The 12686-nt window shown below is 56.9% G+C and overlaps 5 protein-coding genes across 5 annotated transcripts; all 5 read right to left on the reverse strand.

The window, feature by feature from the left end:
• Positions 1 to 9: 9 nt before the first annotated feature.
• PG994_004146 (uncharacterized protein) lies at positions 10 to 885 on the reverse strand (the record flags this gene model as incomplete). The annotated part of the gene is made up of 1 exon (XM_066855555.1): positions 10 to 885. The coding sequence occupies one exon, from the start codon at positions 883 to 885 to the stop codon at positions 10 to 12; it is 876 nt and encodes a 291-aa protein (XP_066717722.1).
• Positions 886 to 1910: 1025 nt separating this feature from the next.
• On the reverse strand, positions 1911 to 3755 carry PG994_004147 (Cytochrome P450 monooxygenase; the record flags this gene model as incomplete). The annotated part of the gene is made up of 7 exons (XM_066855556.1): positions 1911 to 2095; positions 2197 to 2365; positions 2443 to 2925; positions 2948 to 2957; positions 3005 to 3386; positions 3469 to 3607; positions 3663 to 3755. The coding sequence occupies 7 exons, from the start codon at positions 3753 to 3755 to the stop codon at positions 1911 to 1913; spliced, it is 1461 nt and encodes a 486-aa protein (XP_066717723.1).
• A 1094-nt stretch (positions 3756 to 4849) lies between these two features.
• PG994_004148 (uncharacterized protein) lies at positions 4850 to 6835 on the reverse strand (the record flags this gene model as incomplete). Its single annotated transcript, XM_066855557.1, has 4 exons — positions 4850 to 5410; positions 5468 to 6033; positions 6099 to 6558; positions 6602 to 6835. The coding sequence occupies 4 exons, from the start codon at positions 6833 to 6835 to the stop codon at positions 4850 to 4852; spliced, it is 1821 nt and encodes a 606-aa protein (XP_066717724.1).
• A 379-nt stretch (positions 6836 to 7214) lies between these two features.
• Positions 7215 to 9174, reverse strand: PG994_004149 (uncharacterized protein; the record flags this gene model as incomplete). The annotated part of the gene is made up of 2 exons (XM_066855558.1): positions 7215 to 8855; positions 9007 to 9174. 2 exons carry the CDS (start codon positions 9172 to 9174, stop codon positions 7215 to 7217), a joined length of 1809 nt encoding a protein of 602 aa, XP_066717725.1.
• A 1169-nt stretch (positions 9175 to 10343) lies between these two features.
• On the reverse strand, positions 10344 to 11184 carry PG994_004150 (endo-1-4-beta-xylanase A; the record flags this gene model as incomplete). The annotated part of the gene is made up of 2 exons (XM_066855559.1): positions 10344 to 10935; positions 11033 to 11184. The coding sequence occupies 2 exons, from the start codon at positions 11182 to 11184 to the stop codon at positions 10344 to 10346; spliced, it is 744 nt and encodes a 247-aa protein (XP_066717726.1).
• Positions 11185 to 12686: the final 1502 nt, after the last annotated feature.

Consider the following 12686-nt stretch of genomic DNA (forward strand, 5'->3'; position numbering starts at 1 on the left):
CTCGTTGCTTCAGGATATCCGTGTTAGCCTCCAGAACGCCATATTGGTGGTGTGAGAAACACTTACTCTAGATGGACCATCGTACTTGGGTGCAACAGGATCGTCAGGGGGCTCCATCACGTCGTACGGCTTGTGCCACCACAATCCGTACGTCGCAATGGCGCGTATGATTTGACCGACCATGACGAGCTCCAGCAGGGTGATGGGCAGCTGAGCCGCGAGCCGCGACACGACCTGGGCCACGGCCCAGACGATCTGGATGCAGACGATGGCCTTGCCGATGCTCTCCGGCTTGCTCTTGTCCTTGATCTGCGCCTCCGTGATCCTCGGCAGCTGGCCGGCCTGCGCCAGGGCATGTATGCCTCTGGGCGTCAGAGTAATCAGTAGTATTGGCGACGCATAGTCGTCATCTTCTCCCCCTCTTGTATTATTCGCTTGATCTCTCATCGACGACGGCCATGCCACAGCAAAACCACCCATCACGGCAAATTGGCAATGCCTCGGGCCCCAGAGCCGGCGCTGTTCTCCTTGAAGCTGATGGTATTTCGCCGTCGTCATCGTCATACTCCTCGAAGAAGGAAGATATCGTCGTCCCTCTTCGTCTTCTGCAGCAGTAGTAGTGGATGATAGCCTAGCCAAATCGCGCTGTAGTCGCCATGCCGCATACGCCTGGGCAAAGGCCGTAAACACGACGATCTCGCCGGCTAAAACGGCCACGACCGTCCACGGAAGCTTCTCGAGAAGTCGTCGCTTGTGCGAACGCCCAGGCGGCGGCACGTTGAGGTGCAGCGACGAGTAGACGCAGAGCGAGGTAGTCAGGATGCTGCTGTGGGGACTAGGAGCCCACGCCGTAATGTCGTCTGCTGCTGCTGCTGGGGACGCCATGGCGATAGATGTGACTACTGCTGGTAAAGCGAGATGTCTGAATATGGCGGCTATTCAGATGGGACTCAGCTTGGGAGCTTCGGTAAGTGGAGTCGGGAGAACTGTGTAAGTGACGATTACCTACTAGCGACGAAAGGAGACGAGAGGTCCCAAGTATGGGATTCGGAACAATATCCTCAAGTCCCTAGAAAGGACATGGCACATCTGGTTTCCCCAACCATCTTGAGTGAAAGATTAAAACCTGACCTATATATTATGGTATAATGCCGGAAATAATGTGTTGCCTTGGGGGCCGCATTTTAAAAACATGCTGTTTGCGCTTCGCCTCTTTACCTTGACCGGAAGTTGCTTCGTTTTTTCTTTCGAGGAGGTTACTTCAATATCAACTCTCATGTGTATCAACCTCTTTTCATGTATCTAAGCTTAAGTCATATGAGACTTGTACTGCATTCCGAAAAGCACTCTATTATAGATCCACTCATGACTTCGTTATTCACTGCGGTAATCATATTGGATTGCCGGCCACGTAATCTTGTATAGCTTCGGATGGCTTGATCAAGTTTTACAAACCACCTCGTGTAGATCCTGCGCGACAGACCAGTCTTGACTTCAGAGCGCCAGTAAGTATGGGCAAACCCGCAGCCTCTCGATAGTGATATGCGTCCAGGCTTCCAAGGGTCTGATGCTGGACAAGTCTTACAGATACCCCTGTCGCATGTAAGTTTGGCCTGGGACTGTACGAATAGCAGATACTCACTTCTACTTCGTCCAGTTGCTTCTCGTCATGTTTAGAAGTTGCCAGCAAGGTTCAAGATGAAAAAGGAGACATGGTAGCTCTTGTGACTGCCTTATGAGCAAGCACAATCTGACTTGGCAAGAGCCAATGACGGCGCACATGAAATTGAGTTGCATTACTCATCTATCAATCTTTAAGAAGCTCTCACAATGGCTTGCAATATCAGGGCCTTATGCCAGACAACTACCCGACCACTTGCGTCGTTACATTAAGATTAGACCTCATTACTTCATGCGCTCGACTGCTGAATGAGGCATCGCTTGCCCTTGGGAGTCAGCACAAAAAACCATTGAGCCTCCATGTCTTCGTCGCTCATGCCCTCGAGGGTCGAGATCTCCACATTGGGAAACCGATGGAAGAACCGTGCGGCAGCGAGTCGAATCTCTAGCCGCGCAAGGTGCAAGCCCAGGCATACTGTGTGAGTAGTAGACGAGATAACATCAGCAACCGATCGGTGTATGACAGCAAGGCGGGAGGGGGGAGGGCTGTAATTGAAGGACATAAAAAGGACTTACCTCGACTGCCGCCCCCAAACGCCATGAACGCATCCTTCATGAGCTTCGTCGGGTTCTCCCAGCGCTCCGGCCAGAACCGCTCCGGGTCCGGGAACGCCACGGGGTCGCGATGAAGACAATACGCCGAAGTCGTAACGGTAGCACCCGCGGGCAGTCGGCGCCCGCCGATCTCGGGCGCGCCCGGCGGCACGACGCGCGGCAGGGCCGAGGGCACGGCCGGGTAAGCCGCAGGGTCTCCTCGATGACCATGGCGAGGTAGGGCAGGTCGCGGACCTGGGCGTCAGTGAAGCCAGCCATCTGCTGGCCCGGCAGCGGCAGCCGCCGCTGGATCTCGCGCACCAGCTTCTGCTGGACGGGCGGGTGCCGGCACACGGCCCAAACCAGGTACGTCAGCGTTTTCGACAGCGTGTCGCTGCCGCCGATGATATAGGCCTGCGCGTCGACGGCCATCTCGCGCGCCGTGAGGGCGGCTTCGTCGTGGTAGAACTTGCTGAAGAGCGTCGGCACCGTCGTCTCCGGGCTCTCCTCGACGAGGCGCCGGTGCCACTGCAGGGACTCGTGGGCGTAGTGCATGGTGCGGCACTCGACCTCGTTGGCGGACTTGAGCCGCTTCAGCGGGCCCACGAACGGCACGGGGACTTTCCGGAGCAGCCGCGTCAGGGAGGGAAAGGCCGCGCGCACCGCGAAGGTGTCGCCCGTGGACTCGAGGTCCACGACGTACTGGGTCTTCTATTGGACGGCGTTCAGTCACCTCCTCCTTTCTGTCTCGTTAAGTACTGGGAGTAAGAAAGTAAGAAATGCCGCTTACCTCCCCTTGTCGAGCATTCGGAAGCACTCGCCGAAGCTCAAGGCGCCAATGATATCCGTCGCCATGAAAAGCCACCACTTGTACATGTCGGCCGCGCCCCTATCCTTCATCTCGAGGGCCATCTTCTCGATGGCCTTTTGGATCTTGCCATCGATGATGGGCATCAAAGGCCGCAGTCCTGTTTCCGACAATGGCTGGGACAGGAGTCGCCTGTGTCGCCGATGGATATTCGGATCGGTTGCGTTAAACACGTTTGGCGTCCCTAAAACCAGCGAGTCGTACCAGGGGGATTTGAGGAACTCCCCCTTGATGCGATAGATGTTCTGGACAGCTACTGGGTCAGATATATCGGCTTCATGTGGCGCGGTGCGCACAATGGGGCCTGGCCGGTGTGATCAGTATCAAGGACTAAGTACTTCTTCAGTAAGTTCGATGACCGCTCGTTGGGGGGACACAATGCTGACCATATTTAGCATGGGGGGAGTGTACATAAGGCGGTGCCTGGCCCCGGACCTGGTAATAGGTGTACACGGCCGAAGTAAACCTGGTGTACCATGGGCCCGGAAGTGCCGCCAATGGACCGCGCAAGGCAATGTGCGACAGCTACACTACCATTTAGCCGATAGGAGCCTGCTTGCTTTGCTCGAGATGTACTCACCTTCAATGCCACTACCAGCAAGACCACGATGGCCCAGGTGAGAAGACTATCAGGGAGGGTTGGGCCCCTGATGATAGATTGGTCGATGACCATGGTGATGGCTATTTCGACGGGGTTCACAGGACGAGGGAGTCATGAAAGTCATTGGGTGTGTCGACTCATTTCCTATCTTGGGAGTCGCTCTCCATATAAATCAACACTGTGAATCATGCTGGCGGGAGGGGCCTGAGGCTCGTTGTTGGTAGAGTTCGTCGTGTCCTCACTACTGGAGCTGTCCCCCCTCAGTGATCATCATCATGGGTAAACTCTAAGCTGCCCACGAACATCTTTGGTCCCGCACGTCAATCTCGAAAGCTTTACCCCCGTTCCATGTGGACGCCGAAGAAAGTTCCCCAAGCGGCATTGGCTTGCGACCGAGCTCCCGTTTCCGCCAATCCTTATGGCGCATTGGGAACTAGTTCTTCCCATGCATATGGTTTTCCCGTGAACAGACCGTCGATGCCGAAAGTCACTCCCGTCCCAAGTCGACAAGCTTTTCGCATCCCCTATCTATTCTATTGGCTGGCATGAATTACGGAGCTTTTTCCGTCCCTCTCGTTGGGTGGTCTGACTGTGAAAATAGCATTGCTCCCAACTAGACTCGGGAATGATCTTCACGGCTTCACGAGCCTCCACGAGTTTTTTATGTTGATTGATGCATACCTTCATGACCGAACACGATGGGAGAGCCGGGTCTAGACTTGAATACGAAGATAAGCTTTGGCCTGGAGAGCGATAGTGGTAGACTTTAGAACGAGATACCATTGACGCTATCCAGAAATGCACTCGAGATCTCGATCCTGATCGCGCACCCCTTGGACGCGGCTCAGACGATGATGGGCAGGTACGTCATACTGATAAACGACGCTCGAAAGGAGTGTTCTCGAAGGACTTGGAAGTCCACGGAGAAACCTAGTCGTCGAACGGACTTGCGTGCGTCCCAAGTCAAAATCTGGATTGTAGTCGTGCACCCAATCACGTTGATCGATTAATACTTGAGAAACCTAATAACTCAGAAGCGACGTACGCCGTACCTGATAAGTCACGCCTCGGTGCACGAAAATAACTTCAGTACGGAATCGCCATTATGGCGAAGGAGGTAGCTGGAATGTTAAAGTAATAAGTAACAAAAGGGGTAGGTAGCATATCTAATAACTCCAATCCAAAGAGAAGAACCTGGCCCCAATCTTGGAGGGAATCGTAACACGCAGCATTTCCGATCCTACAACCTCCAGCTTGATCCCTGGCATCTTCGGATAGAGCAGCGAAGTCGAAACGTCCTTGGAACCCTCGAGGGCGGCAAGGGGCAGCTCGCACGACTCCTCCTGGCCCCCACGATGCCAAACCGCCAGGTAGCACTTTCTTCCTTCTCCCCCTCCCCCCTTTTCTCCTAGCCCATCGTCAGCCACACGCAGTCCAGCCGCCAACCAGTCGTCGTGCCACTTCGCAAAGCCCAGCGGCCAGAAGGGCACGACCACGGCGATGTCTCCGCAGATCTCCCGGTAGACGTCCATGCCTGCGTAGACGAGCTCGAGCTGCGGGGGAGCCAGGAGGTCGAGGCGCCCGCTCAGCAGCGCGTTGACGACGGTCAGCGCGTTGGTCTCGTCGTCCATGCGCTGGGCCCCGCTGCTGCAGTTCTCAATCACCAAACCTGGGTGCCGGTCCAGCAGGCCCGACACCCAGCGCAGGTATGCGCGGCCGTGCGCCAGCTGCGCGGCCCCCGGGCTGCTGCCGCTGCTTCAGGCCACGTCGGTCCCCTGCGTCACCTCGATGTTGTAGTCGAACTTGAAGTACGCGACCCCGTACGCCGCCACGAGCCGGTCGACGACCCCGTCCATGCGCGCGATGACGGCCGGGTGCCGGAAGTCCAGCTGGTACCGGTTCTTCTCGAGGACCCGCTGCCCGTCGCGCTGGAAGTAGGCCTCGGGCGGGAGTTCGTTGGTGTCGGCAACGACAGGGCAGCGCACGCCGATCACCTCGGCCTCGAGCCACAGGCCCGGCTTCAGCCCGACCGCGCGGATTTTTGTCAGGAGATTCGCGAAGCCCATGGGGAACCGCTTCCGCGACGGCTCCCAGGCGCCAACGTCGTCCCACCAGTCGTTGTCGTCGGCGTACCAGCCCGCGTCGATGACGAAGTACTCGGCGCCCGAGCGCGCCACGGGCTCGAGGAGGGCGAGGATATTGGCGTCGGTCGGGTCGCCCATGAGGCAGTTCATGTAGTCGTTGAAGATGATGGGGAGGTGCTTGTGACCCGGATGGGCCCGGCGGATGCGGCGACGGTACTGCGTGAGGGCGCCGAACGCGGCGTCGGCATTGCCGAAAACGTGGCAGACTGCGGCCGTGGCGCTTGTGAACGAGTCCCTGGGGGCCAGTCGCTGAGTTCCCACTTCCAGGAACCGTTGTCCTCCACCTGCCAGAGCCAAGTTTCGGCATTGTCGCGGCGCTTGAGGAGGCCGATCGGCAGATGGCCCTGAGTGGAGAAGGTGCCCCTATTCGACATCTTGAAGGTGGACATGGGAGCTAGGTGCCCCTGGTTGAGTTGGTACAGTCCCAGGTCGTCTAGGCCCACGTCAGGGAGGGACCTCTCGCACCACTGGGCCTCTCGAAACCAAGTGTTAGTGGCGTAAGACACGTTGAAATCTGCCCACCACTCTTTGGATCGGGTGAGACCACCGATGACAAGAGAAGGGATTTGCGTCACGACCACATCTTTCGTCGCGTCATTGCGGATCGTCGTGCTCGATCTCAAGACCGGCAGTCCATCAAAAAGGATCATGTGGCTCGTGACTGTAATGCCGGTCTGCTCATCGTGCAGCACTACGTCGAGTGTCTTGCGACCTTTACCGCCATCGTCGGCCTTGATGTCGTGAGATTTATACTTGAGCCGCTTCCCAACATACCCCCCCGACAAGCGCCTTGGATGTCTTACTATGCGAGTTGCCCTCACCACTAAGACGGATTTCGCAGAGAGGAGTCGCCGAGCTGTCGAAATGAGGAGTTCCCTGAGCTCGTGGCGAAGTATCTGATGGAATAATGTCGTAGAAGTACACACATCCACCCTTGTCGACGTGCAGCGTTGCTTTGACTGCTTCGTTGCCAAAGAGTATTTCAGTTGGAATCTCAGCGGTAGCCATGGTATGTCTCGAAGCGGAAAATCGCAGGTTTCACAGGATAATCTAGGGGAGATAATCACACAACCATGTGTTATGTCTCATGGAATCTCTCCTCCAATATCGAGAACTCATAATGCGCATGACTTCCCGATTGGAGCGGTTCACAATCGGCGTCCTACTTCGAATCTCTGGTATAACTGCTTGCCTTCCCCACAGTCCAAGAATGCGCCCTCCGCATCCCCGCCCTGGCTTCGGAAACATAGCCGAGACGGTAGTGTGTGTGTGACAAGGGAACATATCAGGTAGTTACATAAAGTAGTAGTATTGCATTCAAGAGAGAGACGAAGCTCATTATTTGCTGGGCATTGTTTAGATGGTTCAGCACAGCTAGGATGCTACTCTAATCGCTGTTGCTAGTCGAAGATCCCTTTTCCGCGTCTTTACTCTGCAGCCGCCTCGCCACATTCCCAGTCAGATACTTTTCCATATCCGGCACCAGGCAGGCGAACACCACCAGCAAGACCCCGAACGGTATGGTCGCGTAGAACACCACCTTGAAGCTCTCCACGTAACTATCCCGGACCCCAGCCCTGACTACATCTATAACCTCGCGCGTGGCGCCCGGGACCTCGGAGAGATCGTCGACGCTTACTTTGATGGCAGCGAACAGCGCGGCCAGCGACGACTCGGGCAGCCCCGCGCGCACCGCGGCCGGGCCCACGTCCGCCGCCAGCCGCTCGGCGAGCCGCGTGTTCAGGACGGAGACGTAGAGCGCCTGCGCGACGGCGCCGCCCATGGAGCGGATCGAGGCCAGCGCGCCGACGGCGAGCCCGATGTCGCACGCGTCGAAGAGGAGCGTGACGCCCGGGAAGGCGATGTTCTCGTTGAACCCCACGGCGAAGGTGCCCAAGATACCCAACACGATGACGCCCGTGTGGCCCTCGGGGCCGACGACGCCGGCGAGACTGGCGATGAAGGCCGCGGCGCAGGCGGACGCGACGACAGTCTGGAGCTTGACGCGCGGCACGTAGGAGATGGAGAGGCCGCTGAGGGTCTGGCCCAGCAGCACGCCGCCGCCCACGACGCTGGACTGCCAGCCGACGGCCAGGACGGAGGCGCCGAAGACGTGCTCGATCAGCGTCGGCCACAGCACCGTCATGGAGAAGTAGATCATGGAACTCAGCGTCGCGATCATGACGACGGCGACGTAGCCGACGTTGCGGAAGATGCGCGGCGGTATGATGGCTCCGCCGCCGCCCCTGTTACGGGATGCGACGTACTGCTCGTAGAAGCCGAACGCGACGAGCACGGCGATGCCCACGATGAGCGTCCCGAGCACGGGCGCGCTGCGCCAGGGGTAGGCGGTGCCGCCCCACGACAGCCCGACGAGGAAGAGCGTCATGCCGGCGCAGAACAGAAACAAACCGCCGAAGTCGAGGGCGCGGACCTGTGCCCACTTCGTGCGCCCCCGGACGTGCAGCTGCTCGTAGCGCGGCGGGTGGTAGAAGACGGCGTAGAGCGCGACCGTGACCACCGAAAAAATGATGCCGAGATAAAACGACCAGCGCCAGCCGCCGACGCGACTTCCTCTGCTGCCCGACGACGTGTTCAGGATAAAGAGACGCGCGATGGCGGGGCCGAAGACGGCAAAGGGCAGCGACGACAGAAAGACCAACGTGACGATGGGCCCGCGCAGCCGGTTGGGCACCAGCTCGCCCAAGACAACCTGGTGGGAGAGCTGGCCCGCGGCGGCGAAGCCGTTGAGCAGGGTGGCGGCGATGAGGCACCCCACGGAGGGCGCGGCGGCGCCGAGGACGCAGCCCCCGGCGCTCAGGCCGTTGCAGCCGAGCACCATGCCGCGGCGGCCGAAGATGTCGCTCAGGCGGCCGACCAGCAAAAAGCCGATGCCGTTGCCGAGCAGGTAGGCCGTGCCGACCCAGTTGATGTCGCGCGAGGGGCCGAGGTCGGCGTCGATCAGGCTTAGGGTGTTGGCGGGCAGCACCCAGCTTAGGTAGGCGCAGATGCTGGCGGTGCAGGTTGCCTGGAGCGGTGGTTGTTAGAGAAGTGAGGGGTGATATATACATATCCATGATTTGCTCAGGCGTGACGAGCAAGGGATCATTGAGATTGGATCTCTTACAACACCATGTAACGAATGAATGTCTATTTGGGGATGGAATGAATGTGCTTACTACGACTGTGCCGATAAACTTCGCGCTGCGAAAGTAGCCCGATGGCAACTCTCCCACTTCGCCGCCGATGACATCCGCCGAGACGAAGTCGACCGTACCATCGATATGTGTCTTTTCGACGACTCGTTCGACGTTGTCGACCGTCTGGTCTGTCTTCTGGGTTTCCATGTCGCGATGAGATTTATAACTCGAACGATGTCACATTCCTGAGACCAGCGTATGGACCTTCAAACCCCCTTCTATAAGTACACGTTCATGTCGACAAGTTTGTGACTGCGTGTGGTCCTGCTGCATGCATGTTGCATACTTGGTGGTGGTGACACGTCGCCCAAGTCAGAGCCGCTACAGATGCGAGTCAGACAATCTTCCCCCCCCCCCCCGACATTGGGAAGGAGGTTGAGCTCAATGCTACGCCATCGCGAGATGACGGTCCCCAAATGCATGTCTTATCATCTTCACAATGCATCGGCACAGGACGATTCTGCATGTTCTGCTATGCAAAGTGACGCGAGGTTGCCGCGGATTCGTTGTTTCTTTGGCCACTCCGAGCCAAGACCGGGTTGACCCCTCTCTTTTCGTACTTTAGTTTGATGCAGCAACTATGTATGTCTCGTCTATGCATGGGGAAACCAATCATGGGCATTGCATCTCCCGAGAGTGTTACCCTAAGCTTACAGTCAATCGAACACTGGGCATATAGTGAGTGAGTGACTTCTCGGCGGGCTTACACAGTAGGTGATGAGAAATGTGATAGACATTTCGAGCTACTATTACGTCGAAGCATCGCCGCCAAGTACGGACGTTTCCTGATTCTGCAAACTGCGATACATGGGAGCTCCAGCGAGGACATGTCGTCCTAATAAGAGTGATCGCGAGACATGGCCTAAAGAATGAAAAAGTACAGCATTGTTGTTGTCAAAGTCAAGTAAGCCAACATGATTAAGCTCAGGGGCTCGGCCCGCCCCTACCACTTGCTGTGTCAACTGATTCATGACACACACTGGACTAGAACCTAGCGACATTGGGAATAGTCTTGCGGAAGGAAGGAGTTAGCGAGGGACCTTTGGAGTCGGTCTGGAAAAAAGCAAGATCCTTCAACCTACATTCGTTGGAAGCCTGGCAAGCTCCCTGAGAACAACAAGTTGCGCCACTGGGTGAACATAATCATTATTAGTACGAAGCTCTCAACGAACAGAGCGCCAAGGAAGGGGACTTACGACCATCCCTGGCCACCGCATTGAGCCCACATGGCTCCGCACTGCATCAGTCAGTTAGCCCAGCAGAGAAGAGGGGACCGAACACCGATGGGTGAAGCACTCACGTTGCCGCTGGGCGGGCTAGTCGGCTGCGAGGTCCCCGGCTGGGTTGTGGGGCTCGGGTCGCTGGAACCACCACCACCGGAGCTGCCGCCGGCGCTGAGGGTGATGTCGGAGGAGCCGGAGCTCTGGGTAGCCCTCGGTGGCGAGGATCTGGTAGTCGTGGGACCCGAGGTTCATGCCCTGCTTGGCCCAGGCGGCGAAGTGGTTGGCCAGCGTGATGGTGCCGCTCGTGCGCTTGCTCGAGCGGATGGACCAGTACTGGTTGAAGGTCGAGGTACCCTCGATGCTGGGCTCGTTGACGCGCTGGCTCTCGTAGATGTCGTACGTCGCGCCGTCCGACGTGAAGCTGCCCTTGTGCTGCCCCCCGCTGCCCGGGTTGTAGGGGCCGAAGTCCTCGAGCACGTAGTACTCGACCAGCGGGCTCTTGGTCCAGCCGTACAACGACAGGTACCCGTTGGAGCCCGGGTTGAAGGTGCCCGAGTAGCTGATGGTGTGGCTGCTGCCCGGGTTCCACCCCTTGCCGCCCACGAAGTTGTTGCAGTTCTGCCACGAGACGCTGTACTCGCCGCCGGCCTTGTTGGTGTACTGCACGTTGCCGCCGCCCGCGTTCCTGCATATACCGTGAGCGCTTCATCCCCCACTTCTTGTTTTATCTCGAAGCCGGAAGGGAGTAATGGGAGACTTGATTCATGTGTTTAGAGTCTTACCAGAAAGAGTAGTAGTATCCGTTGTTGGTACCGGTCTGGCTGTTGCTGATGGTCTGCCGAGACACGAGATCGCCCGTCATCTCAGTGACATTGAAGGGGAAGGCAGCCGCCCCGGCAGCCAACAGGCTGAGAAGTGCGGCGTGTGACAGCATGATGGATGGGGTCGAGAAAGGCTTGGATATGGGTGACCTGCAGCGCGATGGAGTGATTTGCCGTCTTGGCTGTTGCTTGTTTCCCAACATCCAGAGTACTAAGCAATTGGCGAGGGACGTCAATCGTTATATATTTTCACTTGGCGTTAGCTTGGCCGCTTGGCCTCGAGCCAGTGCCGGCGGTTCTGGTGTTTGCATCTTTGCTATCATCCCCCGATCTGGCCCCGGAAGCTGGGCAGCCGTGGTTGTATCCACCGGGCCGGAAGCCCACCAGCGGGTGCCGCGAAGACTGATACCCCAGCCCCTGATTGACGGCATTTCCAAGTGTAGGTAAGTAATAAGTCATTCTGGACACGATATTTACCTCCTTACCCTCAGTTATTTTTACGTATCGTGTCTCAGGGGCTCGTGGCTGGCGATGTCCATCATGCGGCGAATGGCCATGACAAGGCCAAAAGCAAAGGCAATGCACAGACTAGCCCCCGATGCCTCCTCGCTGGCCTGTCGTTGGGGATTGGACATTGGAACTTAGGCTAAATGAATAAATATGCGACTAGTACTCATTCGATGCGGATATCTCAGATATTTCCCGTCATTCTGTACGAGTTCTAGACCTATTGGCCAGGTTTGGGGTAGGTGAAGTGGATGGAGGAGCAGTCACTATGAAAGCTGCTTTTGTAAACTTGAATTATAGCATGTCGGACACAGCAAAACCCCACGCTCGCTTGGCTCCTCCACACCATCACGCCGGAGGTTTATGCTCCATTATGGTTATGGGAGGACCTGGGGCCGCAATTGAACGTGCCGGGACTGAAATCTAAACGGTTTCCGTGATAGATGCGCACCTATAATTAGCAATTCGATGACATTGCCCAAAATACAACACATCATCTTTATTTCATTGGCGCGCGTCATAGAATAGTGCATACGCACTTGCCCGGAACCTGGGGGTCGCCGTGTTCTAGGTCAAATGACTGCCTGACTGACTTATAAGAGAGAGATGCCAAGACTTCGTCACTCAGTCTGTTCACAGCTATCATCATCTATAACCCGGGACACCAGACAGAAAGAACAAGATAAACGATGAGTAGCTTGGAAAAGGAAATGAACCGAGAAGTTCCGAGAAGAGGTCATATGTTAGGCGACACCTTTGCCTCGATCGAACCCCAATTGCCCCCCTCACGGCCCAGTGCCCTATTTCTACATCAGGCGAAATCAGCTCGCAGAGTCGCAGCTCGCCAGTAGCGAGGATTCTGCCCGAAAGCCGAGCTCCATCATGGGTTTAACTTTACTACAGCAGCGTTAACTTATGACACCCACTCAAACGTACATCCCACTTCGGTCCACCCGCTACCAGAGAAGTCGATAGGCTCGCTTAATTACTTGATTTCGCCGCTCATTAAATTACCTACACCCCCCGGCACCAGCTCCGAGCGAGTAGCCTCGAAGGCGGCGATGCGATGGGTGACACACCATGCCGGCGGAAACGAACCAAGATGCAG

The sequence above is a fragment of the Apiospora phragmitis genome (genome assembly GCF_038363925.1).
Source record: "Apiospora phragmitis strain CBS 135458 chromosome Unknown utg000005l:1.0-4161743.0:1.0-4166827.0, whole genome shotgun sequence".
Lineage (NCBI taxonomy): Eukaryota > Fungi > Ascomycota > Sordariomycetes > Amphisphaeriales > Apiosporaceae > Apiospora > Apiospora phragmitis.